This window comes from Artemia franciscana, chromosome 11, assembly GCF_032884065.1.
Source record: "Artemia franciscana chromosome 11, ASM3288406v1, whole genome shotgun sequence".
In the NCBI taxonomy this organism is placed as follows: domain Eukaryota; kingdom Metazoa; phylum Arthropoda; class Branchiopoda; order Anostraca; family Artemiidae; genus Artemia; species Artemia franciscana.
This window is the reverse complement of record NC_088873.1, coordinates 7027659-7055362: the sequence shown is the minus strand read 5'-3', so window position 1 is coordinate 7055362 and position 27704 is coordinate 7027659. Positions and strand designations below refer to the sequence as shown.

The 27704-nt window shown below is 34.4% G+C and overlaps 1 protein-coding gene across 1 annotated transcript in view; it reads right to left on the bottom strand.

Moving 5' to 3' along the window:
- LOC136032741 (uncharacterized) overlaps positions 1 to 27704 on the bottom strand; it is a gene marked incomplete in the record, with an annotated part of 107569 nt that overhangs the window by 5074 nt on the left and 74791 nt on the right. Inside the window, 5 exon segments of the mRNA XM_065713076.1 lie at positions 5339 to 5584; positions 7469 to 7638; positions 14347 to 14662; positions 20516 to 20718; positions 23962 to 24307. Coding sequence (XP_065569148.1) covers positions 5339 to 5584; positions 7469 to 7638; positions 14347 to 14662; positions 20516 to 20718; positions 23962 to 24307 — 1281 coding nt within the window.

The following is a 27704-nucleotide window of genomic DNA, read 5'->3' as shown; positions in this document are numbered from 1 at the left end:
TTAAGTTAGATATCCCCTCATACTATTTCAATCATGCTTTATTCATTGAAGCAGTCTCCTGCCATAGCTCCGTGGCCATCGTGACTTCTTCTGTGATTTAATTTAGTAAATTGCAACAAAACCGTGAACATAGACTATACAACCCATATTAAAACCGTGAGTGTGTTTCTACCATTCAGAAAGCCACTAAGAATGACGAATTGGTCCATTCACAGTTTTTTCTAGTTATATTCATGGTTTTTATATCGGATCCTTCAGTGATGGCCATGGTTTCCAGAAGAAAAGCACAGTTTGATTTAGATAAAGAAGTGAGTGAAAAGGCAAAAAAAAAAAAAAATGCTTGACGTAAATTTTCAATCAAAACTAAATTGTTGATTAGGATCTCCAGTGACCAATACATTAGTCATGCTTGAATATAGATCGGACTCTTCAGTAATACAATACGTAAATATACGGATGTGAATCTTAGGCACTAACTAAGTAGCACGAAAAAAAAAACCCAGGGGCTTGAGAATAATTGTCTCAAATGCATCCTTGGTATCCGTTGGACTGATAAGATCACAAACGCTTATAACCGTGAAAAAACAAAACAGCCGCACGTGAACGATAAAACTGCAAGTATTCGATGATGATACCATTGTCATATGTGCGCATGGACAAGTGTCACCTCCCTTGTGATGTGTGGCGCTGGATCCCTTCCTGTATCAGAAGGCATGGACAACAATTAGCTACATTATGGCAATGTTTGGAGAAAGGTGCTGTACTGTTCAAGTCGTCAATTGAAGATCTTTAGTCCGTAGCCCTCAAGAGGTCATCGTGGAGAGGAACCAGTATCACCTTATGCGCCAAACGGCATGGGAAGATCTAAGTATGCTAAGTAAGTAAGTAAATCTGTTATGTACAGAAGAAAAAAAGCAAGGTGAGCTACATACCTGCCACCGTCTGGTAATCTTTGATGGCTTTCTAATATCGTCATAAAGCTTTACCATGAATGAACTACTTAGATAGCTTGATTTAATCTTAATAGAATAGAAATTAAGATAATCTTTGCTATTGTTATAATAGCTATTGCATGGATCGTTCCACAAGTTTCTTCTGCTCTATTTTTTGAAAGCCATTAAAAAGGGCTCGATTATTCGACAGATTTTCTATGGAAATTTTAAAATATAAAATTTAAAATAAAAAAAATTATTGAAAAATAAAATTTCAAATACAATAATAATAATTTATTTGTAACCCTCTGCACAAAACAATGTGAGGATAGTGGAGTAAAACGAGAGAAAACAAAATAAACATCGGAAAAGAAAATAACACACAAGTATAACAACATCAACAGAACAAACGTATGAGAACAAAGGTAGAACACAATAAGTACAACAAAATCAACAGAACAAACGGATGCCCGTGATATGGGGTAAGCCGTTGATATGCTTGTGCCGATAACATACCATGAAGCAACTGTAGTTTTGCAGTTATATCGGGAGCTTTGTATTTTTGGATTATTCTCTGGTTTCAATACGATAGAGGTAGATAAAGCAGGTATTTGCAGTATTTATAGCAACATCTACATAGTTTACATAAGTCACTCTTTTTCAGTAGAATGAAGGTTATTATTATGGGTTTTCTATAGAAATTCTTGCCTTAGTCCATAGATTCTACAGGTGTATCCAGCTTATAGAGTGTTGCCTATTTTAAATAAGTCCAGTTCGCAGACATTCTTCTGGGGCTGCATTTAGTGTTATTTTAGAAACCACAGCCCCAAGTTAACATCTAGACTATCATGTGCAATATGTCACGTATGATTTCTAAGATTGTTCAGTGACCAAATACAAAGTTCCAATACTTAGCCTGATAATTTCATTTTAATTATAATTCCACCTTAGAGGAAAGCTCTTGAGCAGTAATAATTGCGAGCTAATTTAGAAATAGCTTATTGGTCGACAGTGAATTACTTCACCACGTTCATTTTTGGTGAATGATTTTTCTCGGAAAAAAAGAGAGAAAATTCAAGAAAGAACGAGAATCCAAAAAAGACAATGACGCAACAGAAAAAAAAACGAGCTGCCCAGAAGATGATATATTCCTTACAGGAAATGGGTAAGGCCATGCCTGGGGTCAGAAAGGTGAGATGACAACACACGTCTCAAAAAATAAAATTAAGCAGTCTCAGCTTTAAGGGGTAACGGTCTATCCCACTCCAAGTTAATTTTGTAACAACTGAAGAGCCAGCAGTAGCACTCTTAACAGCTGTGGAGCCATCAGCAGCACTCTTAACAGCTGTGGAGCCATCAGCAGCATATAAGGTCGAAAAATATAAGGGAAGTCATGTCTTTACTAATGTAGAGCCACTAAAATTGTGGCCGGAACATTCTTCATCCCAATGTTTTTCTTGAAAGGATATTTGTGCAGAAGCCATTTCGGTGTCCTCAAATGTTTTTTTTCCCAGTAAGCTTCACTAAAATAAGATTAAAAGTCCCAATTTCTAACCAGACTTTCTGTAATTTTTATTGTGGCCAACCATCTAGGGTCAAACAAAAAGCAGGTCGTCCCCAAATCGGATAGGAAGAGCTCGGAAACATTTAAGGGAAAATGAAACTTCTTGGGGAGGAGGGGGGGGTAAAGAGGAAGATTTTGTATAGACTGAGATAAAAGAAGAGCTTGCGTAGCTATGTTGGTCTGAGGTGGCTTAATGTAGCAGTGAGCTGTCAGTAGTGGCAGCATAGATACTTGCCCGAAAACGCTTATAGGAGTTAAAATATACTAGCAAGACAGACACCAGCCAACGGAACTAGAAGAATTCAAAAAGGCTTGAAATTTGAAAATCTTCTGAAATCAAGCAGAATCTTCTATTTTTTTGCAAAATCTTATTGATCACAAAATGGCTAGGATTTAGTTACCCATTTTATGGATTTCAGCCTGTTTTTCGAAATTCCCATAAATTTGTTTTCAAAATCACACTTTCCTACTAAGACTAATTGAGATAATATTTACCATTCCTGAAACAGCTACAAATACAAATCTGTTCTCACTTACCAGCTTTTTAAACACATTTTTAATCTTTGGGTACCATGGGCCGTGGTTCATCCTCAAATAGATTACAGCTACCGCTGCAACCACGAAAGCAGTGCAAGCGTTTTTGTTGCGAATTCTGACTCCTCTTTGCTTTAACCACTAGGACAACTATTCCAGGTCACGAGGTCACGTTCCAGGCAGAAGTTAAGATTCAATTATCAAGCTTTTCTACCTTAACGCGTCAATGTTATCTGCAGAAGTTGGGCACTGTAGTCCATCTAATTTGCGAACTGTAAAGCCTTTTTGCACCATAAAAATAATCCAAAAGACACGAGAGAAGCATCCCGTTTTTGACCCGTGCAAGGAAGCCTATTATTATTATTTATTATTTATATCATATTATTATTTATATTATTATTATTTATATTGTTATTTATATTATTTTATCCGGAACATTCAAGTGAGATAAACCCATATCCCAATAATGATGCAAGCGGTTTTATTCTGAATTCGAACCCCCCATTTTGCCCCACAAACTGGAAACATCTATCAACTCAGTTAGAGGCCGCGTTCCAGACAGAAACTATGAATCAAACGCTGAACCAGTCCATCTTAACGCGCCAATTTTGTACCTCCAGACCTCTAAAGTTGAACCTCAGTCGATGTTAATTGCAGAAGTTGAAACTAGCGCTGTAGTTTCAGCAAATTTACGAACTGAAAAGCGAAAAGGGGGTTTCGAATTACAGAATAGGAATTGGTTCATGTTTTCCAGAGGAATTATAAACAGATTTTTCTGGGCGCCCATGTAACTGACCGTATTTGAAACAGAAAGCCACACAAAAATATGTCGTTCAATCCAGCTTTCTGTGGCCATAATGAGAGAAAGGTTGATGGCAAGGACACGTTCTGCGGATGAAGGATAGCAGATTATTACGCCATCTATCCGTTTTTATTACCGGCCATCTGGGGCCAATCAAAAAGCAGGTCTTCCCTAAAAATGGTGGGAAGAGGCTGTAAGAAAAGACTTAAAGGAGATTGAGACTTCTTGCGAGGGTGTCAAAAAGGAAGCATTGAATTTGGTTTAGATAGAGGAGCATGCGCGGCTCCATTGGCCTCACGCGGCTTGGTCCTGCAGTGAGTCGTTAGTAATAGTAGATGTGGATAAGAAGAACTAAAAATAAGAGCAGTCAAAGTTTGCTTTTTCTATATACTGGATTTAAAAGTTAAATTTTAAAAACTGCTTATCAAAAAGTCAAAAAAGGACGATAGAAATACTGCCCATACAAATTGAAGATTTCCGAACGAGGAAAATAGAAAAAAGTCACTTTTAAAACAAGTCACTTTTTTAAAACTTTTAAACCAGCTAGCTCACTTTTAAAACAACTGATGTGTTGGAAGTCAAATTCGTCAGAGGGCAATTTTTTTTATGCATAAACTGAATAAAAGGGCCTATATCTGAATATATAAGCACGAACAGAGGCATAAAAGAGGCGAAAAAGAAGAAAATTGTGGAGACGTATATATTTATTCTTACCTTTGATAGAAATTTCTGGTTGAATCATTATTGGACAGTTATCCTGATATTCAATCAGTTTTTTCATAGTTAAATTAATTTTTGAATTAAATAAAACAGGAGGGGGGTATTTTATATCAAAGGAACAAAGGGGAATTACTTTCAAATTCGAAGGATCGGTTCTTTCTTTTATATCGGCATTCCTGGCAAGAGCAGTTGTTGGAAAATTTTGTTCTTATTCTAGGCTGCTTAAAATAAACGTCAAGGAATTTTACAAGTTAGAGGAGGATGAAAAATATATTAAGGAGGCTGGGAGAGGGAAATTTATTTTCTAAAAGTCACGACCTATCTAGATCGGCTTTTTATACCCAAAAATGTTAGTTTGCAAATTTTCAGAAAAATTCAAATTTCAGAAATATTTACATATTGAATTAAATATATTTTAGAAAAAAGGCTAAAAGGCGTATTCTATATTTCCGCTCGGAAAAATTTGGCTTCTTTAAATTTTTTTTTGCGCTAACGTTAAAACTTCGCCAAACCTCTCAGCCAAATCAGAGTTTTCCGCATAGATATAAATAGCAAAGAAAAGAAGAGACAATCAAAACCTTCAAGAAACGGATAAGAATAGTTTAAAAACAGATGAAGCTAGCTTTTTTGAGAAAATTTCTGTATGGATAAAAAAAATAATTAGTTCGATAAAACTGACAATTTTGATCAACTAAAATTAAGCACATTCACATTTTGTATCTATGCTAGCTAATGGCACACTTTCAGTGGCACTGGTCATCTTATGGTAGTTGTGTTTAAGCCTACCTTGAATCTTTTCCCTAGTTTGAAAATCTCTTTGAAAGCTTCTTCCATAGATGCAGACAAATCAGACATGGTTCGTACGTCTCGCATCATTCTTCCCTTTTGAGCCAGGGATTCAGAAGCAGTCTTTCGTTTGGCTGATGTCACCTTGTCCCTCTCGTCAAGGTAAATGTGCAATTCATAGATGGCGGGAGCTAATTTCTGCCCAACCGCTTTTACCAGTCTTTCTAATTTGTCAGAAATTCCTCCCTAAAATGGAAAAGGCATTACTATTTAACTAAAGTGGGACAAGGGATAGAAAAAGAGATAGAGAAAGAGAGTGTGAGAGAAAGACAGAGATATATTTAGAGAGAGAGAGGGGATAGAGATGGGGAGGGGACACACACACAGACACACACACACATACATATATATATATATATATATATATATATATATATATATATATATATATATATATATATATATATATATAGTGCCGGGCCAAGGCGGCTTGGCCACCGGGCCCCGACACGGCTACGTGATAGGCTACTATATATGTATTCTCATTGTCGTTTGTCTTCTAACCGCAGACAATGTGAGCCTCTTCTCGATGTCACGACGTTGACACAGGTTCCACAAAACCCTCCTAGGAAAAATACGAATTCTTCCTTTAAGTTGGGACTTTATTTAGATCGATTTTATGATCGATCGATTTTATGGCCAGAAATGTTAATGTGCAAGTTTTAAGAAAACTAAATTGGTTTCTTTTTATTTATGAATTTATTATTCCGTCAAATATTATTATATATCCTACTTCAAAACAAATGACGCAACGAATGGCTCCAGACATGACTGGCTCGTCCTTAGTTTGCAAGTGAAGTAGCTAAGTTTAAAACATACTGAAGAGAGTTCAATTTGGATATTGGCCTTGCATTTGATAAAGGGGAAACAGGATTTCCATTAGAAGTTGAGTAATTTATATGGAGTATTAACTTTGGTTATTTAATTAAGGAATGAAGTAATACATATTGTATTAATCGAATGGCTTGGCCATAGGCCTTGTACAGTTGAATCGAGTGTGTTCACCTCTGTGCAAAGCAAGACATATACAAACTTATTAAACTTTTTATTTCAATGAATAAACAAATTGGATAGCCTACTCCAGCCACCTATTTGGTGATATAGATGCAATCTTTGGCGAAACAACGATTGTAATGGTGGTAGTTACTCATAAATAAACCAGCTGCGTACTTTATTAAATATTTAAATTTATTAAATATTTTGACTTATTATATATTATTTATATATTCTGGTTTCATTTACATTATAAATAAACCTGCATGAATTGTTCTACGAGTCAGGCAGCCGGAGATGAAACTAGACCTATTCCTGTCACTGACCCACAATAACTTTTAACTTACTGTTACTTTAATTATTACTACTTTTATTATTTACTTATTATTACTTATTATTTACTACTTATTATTATTATTTTAATTTTAGTTTTAATACTTTTATTACTTACTTATTATTACTTATTATTTACTACTTACTATTATTACTTTAATTATTTATTTATTTTATAAAATTAATTGAATTTTAACTTTTAATTTATATATCTTATGACTAGCATCTACTCTTGGTTGCTTCTTTAGGCGAAACTATTGTCCAAATGTTTGAGTCTGTGATTCTAAAAAGGCTTTAAAAAAGGATGAGGACAAAAAAGAGGTTTGCCGGTTCATACCTTTTTTTTCAAATACAAGATTGCGCACTTTTTTTTTTACATGTTTGATCTTTTAAAGAGGAGGGAGGGGTAAAGTAACTCCTATCCTTTAGGAGGTGAAAGCTCCCTTCCTACCCTATCCAATAGTGTATCCCTAAAATAATGACAATTTTCACTTTAAAATTTTCAACTTCTTCATCTTAGAATCAAAGTATTATCTGTTGGATGAAACAAACAAAAATGCGATGTTTTAGCTTAATGCGAAAGGATTATTTGACCGAAAGAATATGCGTGGAATGAAGAGTGTAGATGATGCCCTACTTATGTGCAATGATCTGCCGCGTGCTATGTCCTGGCATCACAGATTGGACCTGACAGACCTGGCCACCCAAAGGCATAAAAAATTTCCCATTCTTTTAGGAAAATACCTTATGTCGTTTGGCGTAGGACGTCATAGAAATGAAAAATTTTTTGAGTCCTCTAATCACAGCATCCGTGGGAGGTCCTTTAGGGATCTTAGATTGTACCAGCTCTTGGAGGACAGATTGACAGAAAAAGAGTCGTGCACAAATTCCCTTATCAATGGACTCAGCATAATCTAAAAGAAAATTAAAGTCTTGTGACTAAAGATTATAAATACGTAAACATATGATTTAACAGAAGCATTTAAAACATTTTGTTTACTACTATAGATACATAAATAGATAGATTTATTGACACGAAAGCCCAATTGGGCCATGGTGGCATACACAAAACAAGCGAAAAAATACAGCAACAAAACATAGACTAAAAAGACACTAAAACTAATTATTTAAGAAAATCATCGCGATACCTCATACCTACCCAAACGAACTTTCCAATATTATTTATATTTAAGTAACACTTACTTCTCAAAATTTACAAAATCAAATCTCTCCTCCCGACCTCCCTACCAAATATTTCCAAACGGAACTCCCTCAACTCCCTATAGTCCCCTAAAAATGATGCAAAGACTCATCCATCTCTCCACACATAGGGCAACCGTAAGGACCATCCCTCAGTCTATTTCTCCCTAAATATTTCCAACGTTCTCCAAGAGGCATAAAATTCCCCCTTACATACATTACCCATTTCAAATCTTCCGGAGCCAATCCCATTTTTAGGTAAATATCTTCGCCCCAGTTCTCCTTGACATCCACATATATTCCAATATATAGACACCTATCATCAAATCAATCGAACTTGCAGTGAAATTGACAAAATCCCTATATACGTGCCTGTCAATATGGCTTTACAATATTTACTAAAAAGTACATGATTCTATGAATTTTACAACTGATAATATGATTCTAGAAAATTAAGAAGGAGTCTGATACGGAATCCTGTTTCCAAGGAGAGACTTCAAAAGTGAGTGTAAGTTTAGTTCTCACAAAACACGACAAATTTTCCCTCATAGATAGCCGGCTAGCCCCTCTAATGACTCACCTTTTTGACCCGAGGCAAGAATTATACACAGCTTTCCAAAATATGAAGTCATATTCATTGGGCCCGCTATCTTATAGGCTGGCTTTCTGGGCATTATTATATTTAGAAATAAGTCACCATGCACTTTGAAACCCCTTTTGTTGCTCGAAATGAAATATAAAATAGTAGCAATTAGTATGTTTGGGAAAGAACATAGAAAGAGGCGTGAAAGATATATACAGATTTCCTTGGCTATGAAACTTTCTTTTTATGTCCATTATTTGCTTATAGACTTGGTCACAGTGACCTCTGAACAGTTCCCTAAGCAACGTGACCATGCTTATGAAACCCGTCATAAATGGAAAATGCAACACCTTAAATTAACCACTGAGAGACGGCGCTTCTCGCCATATTTTTCGAACGCGGGTTCTTGGCATCTTTATCTACCATATATTGATTACAGCAAATCTCTCCCAAATATAAAAAAGCAACTTCATTCTATTCTTATAAATAAATTCAAGAATCAATGATAAACTAAATCTTAAAGTAAATAGTTATTTGTTTGATGTTGTTAGGGTGGGTTCTGATTTAGCTCATTACAAACAATAACAGATGAAAACGCCACTTTCCAGTTGCACAATCTTTTTGTTCGCTTAAAGAGCGTCAAAATCTTTAATTTCCGCTCAAATGAGCCCTCTCCCCATCTTTTTAGATTACCGTTCGATAAAAAATAAACAAATAAACATGCATCCCTCATCTTCCTGCTAAAAAAAACAAAATTCCACATTTTTGCGCATAGAAGCTTGAAACCTGTACAGCCAGCGGGGTTCTCCGACATGGTGAATCTAACGGTGTGATTTTCGTGATCTTTGCTTGACTTTTAAGGGATGTTTCTCCCTTTTTCGAAAATAAGGAAATTTTTTTCCGGTTCGTAGCTTTAGATGGGTAATATCGAATTTGATGAATTCATTTGGAATCAGCAATTTTCTTTTGTAACTGATGTCTCAATCGCTACCAAAATTCCTTTTTATATAGTTTCGGTTTCGATCGGCCCGAGTCGTTTCTTACTTACAGTTCGTTACCATGAACTGTTTGATTTATTAAAGTCCAGTTCCCAAGTATACTTAGGTAGACATTGATGTCTAGAACTAAATATTTTCTACCAATAATAATTGGATTTTTATTTCATAAGTAGCCCTGATCGGTCCAAAGTCATGATGGTTAGAAATTGATTTTTAGATAAGCACAAATGGAAATGTGGCTTATGTCTCTCTTATAAGTTTGGCAATTTTTTCTAAACTCCATTAAAAAGAAACTTTACAATTATAAAGTGACATAATTCAATAAAAGTTGAATGCCTCAGAATTTCGAGTGTAATCTTTGTGCAAGAGCCTGTATTGTTCCTTTTGTAGTATTAGTCCTCCCGGAGGAGAACAAAATATATGTACATATATGTCCAATCCTTCTCTTTCTCTCTCTCTCTCTCTACATATATATATATACATATATATATTATACATATAAATATGTGTGTATATGCATATATGTGTATATGTATAAATGTATATATATGTGTATATGTATAAATGTATATATATGTGTATATGTATAAATGTATATATATATATATATATATATATATATATATATATATATATATATATATATATATATATATATATATATATATATGGATATATATATATATATATATAAGCCATTTCTTGGTTTAACCCATTTATTCTGTCATTCAAGTTTGATAATGACAGATTAGATTAGTTTAGACTTTTAAGCCATTTCTGATACAAAAGTAAAACAGTTCCAAATAGGGATGAAACCTTTTTATTGACAGTGAATAGATATAAAATTATTTAACTGGATATTTCGAACACATGTACAGTGTTCATCATCAGCAGTAAAACTAAAAGACATGAAGAAAAATAAACAATATATATACCTAATAAACTAATTACATATAGTTTATTGCTCTTATTTTTTTCAATGCAACAGCGGAGGCAAATCTCTTTGACCTTTTCGGTTCCGGTTCATTAGAATTATCTGACATATTACGTGGACAGAGGTCATAGCTCTTAGGTGAGGTGATATTTACTTTATTTGACCTCAGTAAATTATCATAAATTGAGTTCAATCCAAATTCACCTGTATCTCTGTTTATGGAATTATTCTTGAATATTTTTTTTTTTAATTTCTATTGTTTCCCTGAAAATTTGCTTTAAACCTTGGTCCCTAGAAATCAAAGAAACATTTTCAAACAAAATAAAATGATTTGGAAAATTAAAGATATGTTCCGAAAGGGCCGACGTGAAATCTTCAGGTTTCGTATTTTGCTTTAAAGACGATGAAATAGAATTATGATATTGTAGCAATCTCGTTTTTAAATTCTGGTTAGTACGTCCCACATAAGAGCTTCCACAAGTACATGGGATTTTGTAAACCCCACTTTGTTGCTCTACGGAAGTCCGATCCTTTCCAGAATTTAAAAAACTAGCCAAAGTATTACTACCTCTTAAAGCTACCTTTAAGCCATTATTTTGTAAAATTCTTTTAAGTTTTCCACTCAGACCTGGAACATATGGTAGAGAACAAAAAATATCTTTCTTTTCTATTGTTTTCAGAATATCGTCAGAAAATTTTAGAAATTTTTTCCTTCTTTTTGAAAAAGTCTGGTCAATTAACCAACCCGGATAATGGTTACTTATTAAAGTCTCTTTTAACAACAATAATTCCTTAAATTATCTTTGAACAAAAATATCCTTAACAGACCGCATTTTTAGAATTTGTTCTCCATAATTCATTGAGGAGGAATTATTGTTGTTAAAAGAGACTTATTATTGTTGTTAGAGAATTAAAAGAGAATTATTGTTGTTAGTTTTACTGCTGATGATGAACACTGTATATGTGTTCGAAATATCCAGTTAAATAATTTTATATCTATTCACTGTCAATAAAAAGGTTTCATCCCTATTTTGAACTGTTTTACTTTCGTCATGGAAAGGCAGTGTGGTCTTCGAAGTTATCTATTTCTGATACATATAACCAAATTTAACCTAATCTAACCTAAACTAACATGACCTAACCTAACTCAACGTTTACCATCATAGCTTACTTAAGACTGAAAAAGCTGTGCTGATTCACAAAGCTAATTGAATCTTAACAGAGAAAAAGAATTTTCGGATATTCATCGGTAAATGTCGATATTAACCAGATTTCGGACATTCACAGTAATATATATATATATATATATATATATATATATATATATATATATATATATATATATATATATATATATATGCTTGAATAAATTTGAGGATCTTGATGATTAATGATTTGATTAACATTAATTACACCAGAAATTAGGAGGAAATAAAATTTTACCAAATGAAAAGAATCAATGAAACATATAACACAAATAATATAAATCAAGTTATCAATAACATAACACTATTATGCCTTTGCCCAATTGTATATTTGTTTCTTAACAAAAAAGAAAAAGAATAGTTTGGGCCGAGGCGTTACGTACTATCTTACTTTAAATCCGTAGGAGATAGTTCCCTTGAAATTTTACATAGTTTCCAGGTTTCTAACAATTTTCACAAAATTCTTGACTGTATTATCGAAATTTCCCGCTCCCCCTTCATCCTTCGTATAGGGTTTGACAAAAATTATAATATAAAACAAACAGACTATCATCAAAAGAAAAATTTATGATGACAAACCCGCCATAAGAGCGTCAATTCACGAAAATGTAGTGAGGAAACTTAAGGCGGGGTGAATTTATCGTTTTTCTTTCAATTTTTCCAATGGAAATACCAAAAAAGGTGCTTTTAGAATCTAGGAGGGGGGTGGTGCTAAAATTTGAAGGAAAAATTACCACCTCCGATAGAAGCATCTACCTGAAACCAGAGACATTTTAACTCACTTCCTTTTTAAAAATAGCCCATAGTATTAATTACAACGTGCTCCAAAATTTAATACCCAAGTCATCCAAACTGAATTTTCTACTGAGGTACTAAAGCTGTAATTTTGCGAGGACTCTCTAAAACAAATGATTAATACCCCAGGATAAAAAAGTATTTGGGGCACTGAGACCCCTTGGATTGATTAAAAGGGAACTCTCGAGTAGCCCAAAAAAACAAATGGTAAAGTTCAAATGCCTGATAAACTAAATAATGTGATATTTTCCCCACAACATACCTAAAGTGATTTTCGGCCTGTGGGACAAATGAAAAAACAAGAGGTCTATTGTCCAAAAAGTTTGAAAACCATGAGACACACGGTTACGCGAGTAAATCAGAAAATAATCGCAGGAACGGACCAAGGGACTCCTCCCAGTCAGCCTTACCACCTACATTACACTTGCACTAGTTCCAGTGCCTTTTGTTTTTGAAAAACAGCGATTTGGTAATATATTACAAAAGCAGTGCTTTACAGTGGTGTCAATTGCGAATAAGGGAGGGACATGTGCCCCCTATATTTTTTTTAATCCGTTCTATATTTTTAAATATACATTTTTAGGTAGGCATTTTCATTGAAAAATGCCTTTTTGGGTATTTTCACTGAATAATGATAATAATAATAATAATAATTTATTTATAAGAACAGCTAAATTCCAAAAAAGGGAATTCTGGATGAAAATTGAAAAATGCCTGCATTTTCAACCACCTTCGAGTTCCATGTGAATATTCGTTTCATATTTTCAAAATGCAGAAAGCAGGCTAGCGGATAAATAAGTGAAAAAACAGAAACTAGTTAGATGAATAACTGAAGTTTTTTATATCTAAGCTACTATATTTCTATATATTATGTACTATATTATATATATATATATATATATATATATATATATATATATATATATATATATATATATATATATATATATTATATATTAATATATTATATATACTATATTACTATATATTATATATATATATATTCCATATATATACTATATATTACGTTATAAATATTACGCGTCTTTAAAGAAAGGATGATTTGTCGATGAACAATTGAGTACGAAAACGAAAAAAAAAAAAACGATAAAAAAAGGAAGCAAAAACCTGAAGAAATATAAAAAAAAGGTAAAGGATAAGGCATTAGACTTTACAGTCCCTACCGGCGGTGGTGATATCCGTTTCTTGGCCCTTCAGCAAGGAAGAGCAATGGGGGGTTGGGGGCCAACCATCCTGTGCTTTCGCACACCCTTCCTGTTTACTTTCCTAGGATTTCTCTAAGTACCCATTTAGAGCTGGGTCGACTCTGGCTAAGCTTACAGAGTCACGCCACTAACCCCCGTCCCAAACTGAACAATTGGGTACACTGGGATTCGAACCCGCGTCCATGAAATATAACCCTCAGAATATTCGCTAAGCGATATTCATTTAATGCAATTACTGAATATTTAAATACCCATTGAATATTTAACATCAAGGAGACAAAATCTGAAGGTTATTGAGAAAACAAAAGCAAAACATTCTTATTCAAGAAAAAACAAAAGTTTAGAGTCGTTCGTGGAACCAAAACTTTAAAAAATGAAAGTTAGACAGCACTAGAAGCTGCTTTTTTCGATGGCTGAAAAAACCTCTTCGGTTTCCATTGATCCTCCCCCTAAAAAAGACAGAGTCTTGATAAAATTTACAACATCAGAGGTTTGAGACCGCTAGAGCGGGCGTTTCAATTCCCTTTCTACAAACTATGAAATCTTATATTTTTCAGAGATGCATTGCATCTTTAGATTACAATATCGTTTGACAGGAAAGTTTCAGTTTTTAAATATCAATTCATTTCGATAAAAGTTAAACCCTTCCAAGCGAAGTTTAGAAAAATGAAAACAACATACCATCCTGGGCAGTAGAAAGGAGACCAATCGCAAAATTAACATTTTCCAGAATAAATTCGATTTCTTCTACAGAAGTGCAAAGTACCACGTTCGGAGCTCCTTCTTTAATAACACCCCAGATTCCCGTGCTTGTGACAGATTCCTCTTCAGTTGTGTCACCGAAGAAGGCATGCAGCTGCTTATTCAAGGTCAATAGAACTACAACATGGGCTTGTGAACGCAGCTGAGACCGTATCAAACCATGAAGGACACATTTAACAGCTGTTCCATCAGTGACTTCCCAGTCCTTGCAGAGCTTCTCGTACCATTCATATATCTTAAACAAAGATTATTGTTAGAAGTTAGAAGCTCATGGTGTTCAAAAGGGCGGTTTTCAAAGTAGAATTTTAGGAGAAATAAACGGCCAGTTTTTAGTTAGTTTATAGTTTTCAGTCAATTTTTGGCTAATTAATTTGAAAAATAATTAGTAAATAATTAATTTAAACAATTTCAGTGCAGATAAGCAGACACTTTTCTTTGTAAGATAGGGTAGGGAAATTTAAAATTCAAATTATGGCGTATTCAGTTTGGATTTCTCTGTTTGAGAAACTTACGACTAGAAACCTACGAGAAATATACGGCCAGTTTTCAGTTAGTTCATAGTTTTCAGTTAGTTTTCATATTAGTTTAGGCACAATTGAAATCTATGTTGTACGTATATTTTCTATTAAATATTTAATGCATTGAAATGGTATTTTAATTGGGTTAGGTTAGGTATTTAATATAATGTGTTCTAGCCCCCCCCCCACGCTGACTAGATGTTATGTAGGAACAGCGCCCAGTTCAAGCAAAAATACTTATCAGGGGCAAAATTGATGCTGGTGAACCAGAACCAGAAAGTATTTGGGCGATTAAACTAGTCAAAAAACATCAAATATTGGTTTTATTTATTTTCTAAATTGATTGTAGATAATGCAATTCATTGGTTTCTCGAATAAAACATAGAAAATAAACTTGATCTTGAGAGATTATTCGCTAGCACAGACTGAGGTGATGCTGAACTTGATAAGCAACAATGTAACAAAGTGTTCTGAATTTTCCCAGAACCACTGGCTGACCAAAGTTAAAATTATCTTCTTCTTCCCTGATAAAAAGATGGCTAACCAGGAACAAGAAGGACGAAAACACTACTCTTTCTGCATGACTAAAAAAGCCCTGGCTAGAGTGAAAGCAAACCTATGACGATTTTTTTATGTTTAAATATAACACCTGGAATACTCAACATGTCCCCAGTTAAATTCTTCATGTCCCCAGTTTAATTCAACATGTCCCCATTTATATTCAATATATCCTCAGTTAAATTCTTCATGTCCCCAGTTAAATTCTTCACGTCCCCAGTTAAAAGCCAACATGTCCCCAGTTAACTTCTTTATGTCCCCAGTTAAATTCTTCATGTCCCCAGTTCAATTCAACATGTCCCCAGTTCAATTCAACATATCCCCAGTTAAATTCTTCGTTACTGAATACTAAAATTCAATGCACTTCATTCAGCCTAACCAACTAACCACAGCAAAATTTCGAAAATCAACAGTATGTTATTTAGGTTGTTATTAAGCCCATATTCCTCCAAGTTTCTTTCTTATTTAATTTAGCGTCTGTTACTGCCAAAAACGACACAACAGCATATGGAGATCTTCTTCCTTAAAAATTAAATTCACGATTTTTTCTGATTTTTTAAATATATATGACTATGCAAGTTTATGCTTATCCCGTCAAAAAAAGGTTTTATTTGCACTGTGGTTGGTATTTTAAAAAGATTTTCGTATTTTGATACGACAACACTGTACTGACTTATGTTTGTACATTTCTCTAATAGTGCAAAATTACTCCCAATAAGCAAAACACAACTATCCCTTTGTACAAGTAGTAATGAGCGGCCTGAATCCTATTGTAAGCCCACTCAAAACACCCTTAACAAAAAGTATTGGAATACCATAAAATTACCCTCTACATTCATTAGCCCAGAGGTTCAGTATTTTAAATAATCCGTCCGTCACGGTTCAATAAATGTTAACACTAAATAAAAATCCAGTTTTTTCGCTATAATGTAAAGCTCGAGTTATTTTTTCTGCTTCTTTTTCACCTAAAGGAGATTGTAGCGAGTCGATGATCGTAGCAAGCTGAGGTGGAGCTAGTTCAAACGGATATTTTTACATCTACTTTCCTTTCTAAGTACCTAAGACGATTATGGTATAGCATCATGCCACTTCCCGCCATTTCGGGGGGCAATTTTGTGCGGAATTTTGGCCCTGAAAGAGCCAAGTAACATCGAATAATACAACTAAACATTATAAGAAATATAGACATAGTACTACTATTACTACTGCTAATAACTCACTGCAGCACCAAGCCAATAGAAGTAACACAGCTACACACTCTCCTCCTCCATCCCAATCTATTCAAACCCTCCCTCTTTACACCCTCCCAAGAAGTTTACATTTCCCCTAAATATTTCCTTACGACATCCTCCCAACTCAATCAGGAACAACCTGCTTTTCGCTTAGTCTTAGACAGTTGGCCAACAAGGACAATTTTTGGCAATCCATCATCCCTTATCCGCAGAACGTCCCGTAACCATCTCAATTTTTCACTCTTTATTGCCCTAGAAAGCGGGATTGAACCACATTTTTCGTATAGCTTACTGTTTAAGACACAGTCAGTCAGTAGGGTATTCGAAACAATGCGCAGACAAAAAGACATCCACGATACAGGTTATTTATCAAACAGTTCGTGGTAACGAACTGTAGTAAGTAGCGACCCGGCTCAATAGTAAAAGAAACTCTAAAAAACGGAAATTTGATGCTAAAAGATACATCAAAAGAATCGGATTTTCATGCTGATTCTAAATATATAATATCATAATATAATATCATATATAATATATAAATATCATCAAAATATACAGGTTTCATCATTAGTTTTTGTCATCAAAAGTTACGAGCCTGAGAAAATTCGCCTTATTTTGGGAAATAGGCCGAAACACCCCCTAAAAGTCACGGTATCTTAACGAAAATCACATCATCGCATTCGGCGTATCAGAGAACCCTATAGCAAAAATTTCAAGCTCCTATCTACAAAAATGTGGAATTTCGTATTTTTTGCCAGAAGACAAATCACGGGTGCGCGTTTATTTGTTTTTTTTTTTTTTTCCCAGGGGTCATCGTATCGACCAAGTGGTCCTAGAATGTCACAAGAGGGCTCATTCTAACGGAAATGAAAAGTTCTAGTGCCCTTTTTAAGTGACCAAAAAAATTGGAGGGCACCTAGGCCCCCTCCCACGCTAATTTTTTTTCCAAAGTCAATGGATCAATATTTTGAGATAGCCATTTTGTTCTGCATAGTCGAAAGCCATAGTAACTATGTCTTTGGGAATGACTTGCTCCCCAACAATCCCTGGGGGAGGGGCTGCAAGTTACAAACTTTAACCAGTGTTTACATACAGTAATGGTTATTGGAAAGTGTACAGACGTTTTCAGAAGTATTTTTTTCGTTTGGGGGTGGGGTTGACGGGAGGGGGCTACGTGGGAGGATCTTTCCTTGGAGGAATATGTCATGGGGGAAGAAAAATTCAATGAAAAGGGCGCAGGATTTTCTAGCATTACTATAAAAAAAAAACAATGAAAAAATAAACATGAAAACGTTTTTTCAACTGAAAGTAAGGAGTAGCATTGAAACTTAGAACGACCAGAGATTATTACGCATATGAGGGGTTCTAAAAATGCTTTAGCATAAAGATTGAGGTATTTAGGAGGAGATAAATACCTCGCTCTTTATGCTAAAGTATTTTTAGTAATTTCAATTATTTATTCTACGGCCTTTCTGATTCAGGGGTCATTCTTAAAGAATTGGGACAAAACTTACGATTTAGTGTAAAGAGCGAGGTATTAACGAGGGTACAAACCCCCTCGTATACATAATAAAAATATAAGAATATAAAAGTTTGTTACGTAAGTTAATTCCCAAGTTACGTATATTTTTTAATAATAAAAACGTTCGTTAAAAATTAAAAGTTCTAGTTGCCTTTTTAAGTAACCGAAAAACTGGAGGGCAACTAGGCCTCCTTACCCACCCCTTATTTCTCAAAATCGTCTGATCAAAACTAAGAGAAAGCCATTTAGCCAAAAAAGAATTAATATACAAATTTCATTTTAATAATTTATCTGTGGAGAGCCAAAATCAAACATGCATTAACTCAAAAACGTTCAGAAATTAAATAAAAAAACTAGTTTTTTTAACTGAAAGTAAGCAGCGACATTAAAACTTAAAACGAACAGAAATTACTCCGTATATGAAATGGGTTGTCCCCTCCGCAATCCCTCGCTCTTTATGCTAAAGTTTGACTCTTTGCCACAATTCTACTTTTTAAAACAATTGAAAGCTTTAGCGTAAAAGTTTATGGGCTGTGTTCAAGCTCACCATATTGAGGGTCGGCTAATGAAACAAGCTGTTGCTCAAAAAAGTGCCCTGCATTGTAACTTTTTTTCATTGTAACCCAAGAAAGCAGGATTGAACCATATTTTTCGTACAGCTTACTGTCTGAGATACGGCCAGTCATTCGGGTCTCCAAAACAATCCATAGTATCATATAACTTCAGCAGCATTCTGGAAGGTGGCGGCACAGAAAGTCAATAGGCCCTTTAACGGGGTTCAGAAGAACAATCGTTTGCCTAGGTTTGAAAGCATTTCAAAGTTGCTGGATACAAAATAAGCCGTATCCTAAGCAAAGGAACAGAGGTGCCCTCTCCCCTTGGGAAACAGACAAATCTTCAAATGACCCCTGTCTCTACAGTATCTAAGAAATTTAGGCAAAAAACGTTTTAAGACATGAAACTGGTTTTTTTTTTAGAAATTTTCTGAAAATATTCCATTGCTTCCAGCCCCAAAAATATTTGAACAGCTTACAGCGATATATACGACCACTTCAAGGTAAGACAGCAAAGTTACAAGCTTAGAGTAAGGATTTGTTTCGCTTGTTTCTTTTTTTTTGGGAGGGGGGTGTCCTAAGAGTCTGTAAGTTTGAGAGGGGGTGTAACCTGAAAGTGCTAAAACAACAGGGAAATAGTATATGAACTACAGGAATAGATAAGAGGAATAATAAAGATCTTCATTTTTTTGGAGGGGGTAAGGAATAAATTCAAGCAAATTTTAAGCTACTAAAAGTTGTGAAAAATTACATGGAGAGGGAGCCTGCAACTGCGCAAAGGCCTCCCCAGCGTAAGAACAGCACGATAAAAATGTGTCTTTCATTTAAAACGCTTATAATAAAAAAAAGGACGATTAAAGTATAAATTAAAACACACATTTGCAGTTTTTCATTCTTGTGTCTTTTTTTTCGAAACGGAAGGATCATATTCTAATAATCTTGACGGCTGGTCTCTACTTACATATAAAATACTTTTGTTTTAACGTATTCTCCCACCATTCGTCAGGTTAAATTTTGCAAGAATTAAAAGGGTTGAACGTCAGGATTAAAGGTTCATACTCAGCGGAGGGTTTAATTTGGATATAAAGATTGTGTCGTGATAATCTGAAAATAAGCACTTTTTGTCCAATGGCGCGTGAACTATAGCATATTCAATTTATTTTGACTTAATTTTTGTTTCGTAGCCACCACTCATGACTAAAACTAAATATACGTTTGAAATATTCAATTGCTAGTTTAACTCTACCCTCCTTCGGTTTCGCCATGAGTTTAGATCCGAGTAATGAGGAGTTATCTAAGAGCTTATTTTCAACCATTAAACAGCCAAAAACAACACTTCCTTGTAGTCTCGCCCCCTCCCCCTGGAGAAGTATACTGGCATCTATAGTAATCAGGCCTGTGTATGCCAGTAATAGAGCGGCGGGGGGGTGGTGGTGGTGAAAACTTCAAACCTCCACCCTGAGTAAATAACCGTTTCCATTGTATCCCGTAAGAATTTCTCGTCTGTCTAGATTTCTATTCTTCTATTATAGAAAGGCACGGAACAACAGACTGCGTATCTAAATATTAAAAGCTTACCTGAATACAGCCGAATCTTAAAGTCACTTCAGTGTAATGCAGTGTAAAGCCAACAAAAAAAGGGGGGGGGTAAGATTTAAGAGGATAGGGATTTAGAGAAAAAGCAACATAAGAAAAACTAACACTTACCTCTTTCACCTCTTTAGAGTTGGGTGGTAAAAAGTCGTGCATTATATAAAGGAGGTTAGCCAAAGCGATTAAAACTTTAATAAGAATTCCTTTGCCATCTTCATCAGACATTGCTAACCTTTCAGCAAATTTTTGAAGACGTTGGATGGTGCAGTGAATTTGTTCATTCATTTCTATATCGTCTTCCACCTCTTCTGCTCCTTCTACAAAAAAAAAGGTAAAAATGTAAAAGAAAAAGTAAAAAGAAACTAGAAAAATAAAAAAATGGACAGAAGAAAGAAATAGTAGACATGCACAAAGAGAAAGAAAATAAATTATTTGGCTGAACTAAATAATAATAAATTATTTGGAATTCAATTAAAATTTATTATATCAAAACTGCATGTGTTTGAAAATAGCCATATTCAGGTGAAAAACCTAACCCTCACAGAAAAGGGGGTTGAGGGTCAGGTCTATACAAAAATGTGAAATTCTAAGAAAAGAATTTCGTTTAAAAAGTAGATAGAATGCTTAAGGTATTACAATTATGTTAACTAGCCGACCAAGAGTCCTTTTACCAAATTGACCCTTTACCCTTGGTGAAAAACCCGCTTGGTTTTCTTAGTTTTTCTTTTAAAAAATCAATTACAAGCTGTTTGTGAATGTAACTAATGTTCCAGATACAGGGCGTAAATAAACGAACTGAAAGATAAGATTGTAGCTGAATGGCTTGGATTGTATAAGTAGGGGCGGTCTCAGTAAGTAGCGACTGAAAGACGCTCAGTCCATTCAGTCTGGAGCAAGCAACTTTAACAGTGTTCTGGAGTTTGAAGATTAGTTGCACGATTCTAGGTAAGGACAACAAGTAAAAACAACAGTGAATTTTTCTTAAGACAATGGAACCAAAAAATAAAAAATAATCCAATAGCGCGATTATATATAAAATTTCAATAATGATCCTTAGTGAAATCACACAAACTGAAGTTTATTAGGTTATGAAGTTTTATTGAAGTTTATTGAAGTTATAATAAGGATATGTTAAAAAGAAGTTGCTTACGTAAATAACTCTCAATCTAGACAAGACTCGATTGAATTTTTTTAATATATAAATAGTTCTTAGTAGCTCCCATAAATGAGAAAGGATTCTTTCACTTATGAAAGAAAACCCCTTGTCTTCAACACTAATCTGTCATTTGGTTTACTGGAAAGACAACCCAGTTTACATAGGCTATTTATAAAATAGATTATTTTAATAGGCTACATAGACTTTTATCAATGTTTTTGATTTAACACAGAAAGTGGTTGTGTTTGTGACAATGTTCATGGTCAACATGCTTGTTACCTTGCTTGCTATTCTAATGCTACTAATATCCGTTTTGAATTATTCCCTTCGCTTATGTTTTATCCGCTTCACGTGCGTGGAAATTCCCTGCGCAGAATATCCTATTTTGTCTTGCGCGGAAACTCTATTTCACCTGGTAGCTGTTTCGTTGCTGCTGTATATGCTCAAATTTCAAGGTTTTTAGCCTCCATTTGGCTGAAGCTGTACAAGCCTTTTGATATTGTGTATTTTCTGTTCTTTTTACTCGTAATATAAAGACTTTTTGCTTAGAATGAAAAATTTAATCAAATTAAACATTAAATTTAAAAAATCAACCTTTAATTTACCAGTTAAAGAAATAAAACAAAACATTGACAGTAGAAATAACAGTTAAGTAGGGACAAATTCTTTTAGTTGAAAGTAAAACAGCACACATTTCTTGATATTTCGGTCACATATATAGCGGTCGTCTTCAAGATATTTTTAAAGGCAGGACGGGCTCTCAAGGAATCTTCCTATACCTCCCATGTTAAACATCTGGAGTTTGCGTAACGTTCCTGAATTAGCGATTTCGGCGGTTTGTATTTTAACAGATACAAAAACATCTAATGATTATTTTGATCTATCAAATCTTAAAGCCGACAATTATTTTTTTATAATTCCCAAATAATTATAAAACCTGTTTCAGGTTTGCCTTCTAGATTGCTATACTTGACACTGTTGTTGTGGGGTATCAAAAAATAGAGCAAAAATATTCTATTCAACAATCAAAAGCTTATTTATATAGCATATACTTGCTGGCTGCAGTCCCTTGAAATACTTTACATATTTGTGTTCTGAAGTCAAAAGTTCCTCTCAAAAGACCAGATGCAGCTGTAATCGAAGCGCGTGAGAATGCATAAATTAGACCAAGGGACTAACCACTCGGATTGTTCAGGAGTCGAATACAAATTCAGATATACAAATACACAAGCAGCACTCAAGCTTTAGAATTTTTGTTATGGACCCGTATAAATAAACTAAATAAAGTAAACTGGTCACTTTGCTACAATAAATGATTTAAGTTTTATTTTAGTAAATAGGTCTGCATGAAGTAAAAACCCAAAAACATGTACTTTTTATTTGTGGTTTCCACAAGTTTATACAGAACCCTGGCAAATAATGATGACCAGACCACATGCACGAACGCAAGGGAGGGATTCCCCCCCCCCAAACTTCGCAAAATTTTAATTTTCCCCGCAAAATGTTTAATTTTCCCATGTTTCCCTGGTATTTCTTGCGTAAGAGGTGACCCCCCCCCCTCGAAAAATTTCGTATCCCTCTATGCGTCATTCCTAGGGCAGTAGAACTAAGGTAGATAGTCATAGAGCTAAGATAGTCATAAAACTTATAGTCAATAAACGGTTTGTTATCTTTTACCAAGTCACGCCTGCCTAGAGTCTCATGCAGGTTGACCAAGACTTTAAAATTGATATAGGACCATTAGTTTGCCTGGAATGAGAGGTAAACAAGGCACGCCTACCTATGATTTTAGACTATTGGAACCAAGAATTTAGAATTGACACAGGACCGTTAATTTGCGTGGAATGACAAGCAAATAAGCGTCTAAAGTCAAAACTGGGCCATGCTGTAATGAGCATGTTGGGCTAACAAAAATAAAGACAGTTGGGCTAACAAAAATGAATGAAATATTGGTTGACCAATATTTAGTTTGTTTGTCTATGTTTGTATCTTGGGTCTTGACTGTCTAGGCTTGTCACAAGTTCAGGTAGTTTTACCAACAAAAATGCCCAGATACTCAGTAAAATGGTATTAACCCAGACTAGGCAGCTGAGGAAAAAATTGCTTAGTTAATTAATTAATTAAAAATTTGCAACCGGAACCCCTGCCGATAATCCACAGACATTATATGAGGGGGTGACTACAGAAAAAAACGTGAAAAATGAAATTGGCTGAGAATGCTGGACTGAGCTGAGGCAATGAATAGATTCTATTTGGAAAGTGATTGGAGATAGCAGGCAATCCCTCCGCGCTTATCCTGAAGAGAGAAGCTTGAATGACCAGAAATGACCTTAGGGACCACCAAATGTTTTGAAAATGAAGTTATAAGTCAGTTTCTCAATGAAAAATAAAGAAAAAATCTTACCCAAGGCCAAAAAGAAATCCAACAACTTTGTTGAACGATCTTCTTTAATAAACAGCATAAAAGCTTCCAAACTTTGGACTGCAATGAAGCGTTGTGTCAGATCTTGATCGCTAAACACAGAGCGCCGAAGTATCAAGAGATACAATGATCTAGATATTGTGAAGACAGCTTTTGTCAAATTATCCCCATGACTCTGCTCCCCCTTCATTGCTCTATGATTCTTCTGAAGATATTGGCTTAATGATAGAGCGATTGAAAGGATGTATTCTTGAAAGTCACTAGATTCAGAGCCCCGGAGCAGGTCAACAGCGGCAGGGTGACTATCGGCAGCTTTTCCAAAAATTCCCTAGAATTATAAAAAATAAGATATACAACGCAGAATTGACTGAGAAGAAAGAATCTTCAAACGAAGAATCTACATATTAGCAGCATTTCTACTCACACAAGTTTCCTATACTCTTTGGTGTCGCCACGAATCGTCAAAAGTGATCAAGCTACGATTATCGTAGGTTCATACCAATGTTCCAACAAAAGCTATATCCGCTTGTAGCGACACACGACATAAAAGTCATGGATGGTGCCTTTTGCAATTAGTAAGTATTATGTATCACAAGAATTATTTCTTCATAAACCTTTCTATTTCTTTATTTCTTGACTTTTCTTTAGTCAAGTATATTTTAGTATTATTTAGTGAAGTTGTTCAAAGTGTTGCTAATTCATGTCGTAGATCTTGTTCAAGAGCTCTAGGGTTTTGTATTGAAAACTCAAAAAGGTTTTGTATTGACAAAATATGCCATATACTGAAACAGAAGTTGTGTTCACATTCTCCAGAAAATCATACTACAGAGTCACAAAAAGCTAAAAACATATTGAATACGATTGAAAGGATGTATTCTTGAAAGTCACTAGATTCAGAGCCCCGGAGCAGGTCAACAGCGGCAGGGTTCCCGAAAATTCTCTAGAATTATAAAAAATAAGATATACGACGCAGAATTGATCAGCCCAAATGTTTCTTTTTAAAGTGAATTATGTACGGTTTTCTCTTTTATTTGCACTGAAGACGCCTGGCTGATTACACAAACAAAATAACTACGGTATGATTCTCTTCCGTGAATCTAACTAGTATTAGAACCTTTTCCTTAGTTCTTCTTAATATGCTTCGTTGTAATTTTCAATGTTAAAAAAGCTTATGTTTGTATATAATTTTTGTCGTTTATATTCAAGAAAATATATAACTACTGCTATTACTCCTAATACCTCACTGCGGCGCAAGGCCACCTGAGGCCAACACATCGGCACACGCTCCTCTTCCGCCGAAACATATTCGAAGCTTCACCCTTTTCTCCCTCCAAATGAATTCCAGTTTCCTTTATATCCTTCCTTAACAGATCTTCTCCCCCTAATGGGGGACGTTTTACTTTTCGTTTGATCCTAGATGGTTGGCCGACAAGTACAAAATTTAGCAATCTGTCATCATTTATCCACGAAATATGTGCTAGCCATCTTATCCTTTTTCTCATTATAGCTCTAGAAATTGGGGGCCGAACCCTATTTTGTCCATCTTTTTGTTTAATATGCAGTCAGTCAAACTGGTACCCGAAACTATCTAAAGACAATTCATCTGAAGAACATCCAGCGAATACTCCTCCGTCTTTTAAAGCGCCCACGTTTTAGAACCATACTTGGCTACTGTCATTACTGTAGCTTCCATTAATATACATACTGGTTATACATAAAAACATATAACATCCAATAGAAGACGTATAAAAGAAAAAAAAAACATCAGATGCTCTAAAATCTCAAGAGCTGAGGCGGTTGACTCGAAACTATACCATTGGCTTGACTGAAAAGAAAATCAGAAAAAAAAAAAAAAAAAAAAAAAAAAAAAAAAAAAAAAAAAAAAAACTGTACCAACCGTAGAAATAAACCAAAATTTCATTCTACAGGTTTTTCGTCATCTTAACTTACAATACAATATTCAGCCTTCAGTTTCACATTTGAAATAGTAATATACATACTGGTTATACATAAAAACATATAACATCCAATAGAAGAAGTATATATAAAAAAAAAAAAAAAACATCAGATGCTCTAAAATCTCAAGTGCTGAGGCGGTTGACTCGAAATTATACCATTGGCTTGACAGAAAAGAAAATCAGTAGATCTGTAAAAAAAAAAAAAAAAAAAAAAAAAAAAAAAAAAAAAAAAAAAAAAAAAAAAAAAAAAAAAAAAAAAAAAAAAAACTGTACCAACCGTAGAAATAAACCAAAATTTCATTCCACAGGTTTTTTTTGTCATTTTAACTTACAATACAATATTCAGCCTTCAGTTTCACATTTGAAATAGTATTTTCCACACTGAATTTTTCGCCTGTATTGATGTAATTCTGGTAGCGCTGTTAACAGCAAAAGTCTAGATTTAAGCAATCGGTTCATACAAGTCTAGTCCTAAAGAGGGTGGGGGAGGAGATATTTTCCCATGAGAAGGAATAATACCACTATAATAATGAAAGAATTTCCTTCTTCCTTAGAGGAATGGTATAATGTATATACCTAGGGATGAACCATATGCATTTGATTGTAAGGCCAATAATTGATTGTAAGGCCATATGAAAAATCATATGGTGGAACATACCTTGTTTGTTACGGTATATAAAAATATACCACTGCTATCAAGGTTCGAGTCAATTTGCAGAATTTTTTTTCTCGACTTTACAAAATGGAAGATCTGAAAAATGCATTTGGACCTGAAGTGGACATTTGAATTGCAATTTCAGAGACATAACATGCCAAAAAGTCCATTTTGAGCCCCTTTTATTATGTCCCTACTGCTATTACAGTTATAAAGTTTATCAAATTAATAATTAGTAATATTGATATTCATCAAGCATCGAAACCCCGTGAAGAATTTTTCAGTTCTCCATTGAAATCATAAAAGTGAATGGCAAAAAGTTTTGGAAAATCCTATGCATGATATTAAATTATGCTTTTTTGTTAGTGATCACTGCAACTTTTATTCCTCTACCTGCAAGGATGATAATATTGTACTGATAGCCGCAAAAAACTGGCGATGAGCTTACTTAAACATTTTTTATAATTTTACTTATTGTTTTTTACGCAACCAAGGAGATTAGACCAAAGTAAAGTGTAATGGTCTGCCATTTGATAAAAGAACCTTGGCTAGGCTTTATAATTTATTCTTAGTGCCCCATATATGTTTCCTTACACCGATTTGGTGGTTTTTCTCAGCAGCTGAACGCAATTAAATTTGTTCTGTCTTTTCGATTTTGTAAATATTCACTTCAGTTTCCCATTTGGACTAGAAATGGTTATATTTCTAAGCAGTATGGTGTTTTTGAAATTTGTGAAAAGGAGGATCAGCTATCGATTTAGATTAATTTTTGTAAACCGTTTGACGAAATAACATACTTTTTTTTGAATTGTATTAGGCCAAGTTCTAGTTACTTTGCATTATATGTCTTTAAAGTATGAGTGTCACGAGTTATAGTAGGTTAAACTGTGAATTAGGTCAATTAAGATAGCCTATGTTTCCTATTACGAGTTAACTTATTTTTTTCTCTTTTGCTTCGTGTTTTTGGTGAGTAAGAATATTACCGTTGTCCTTCTGTAGTTCTCTTCTTGTTTATTTTTCTTTTCTTTTTATTTACTCCTATTTTATTTACTGTTCTTATTTTTATTTACTCCTTATATTTCATTTCATTTGCTTTTCTTTTAATTTACTGC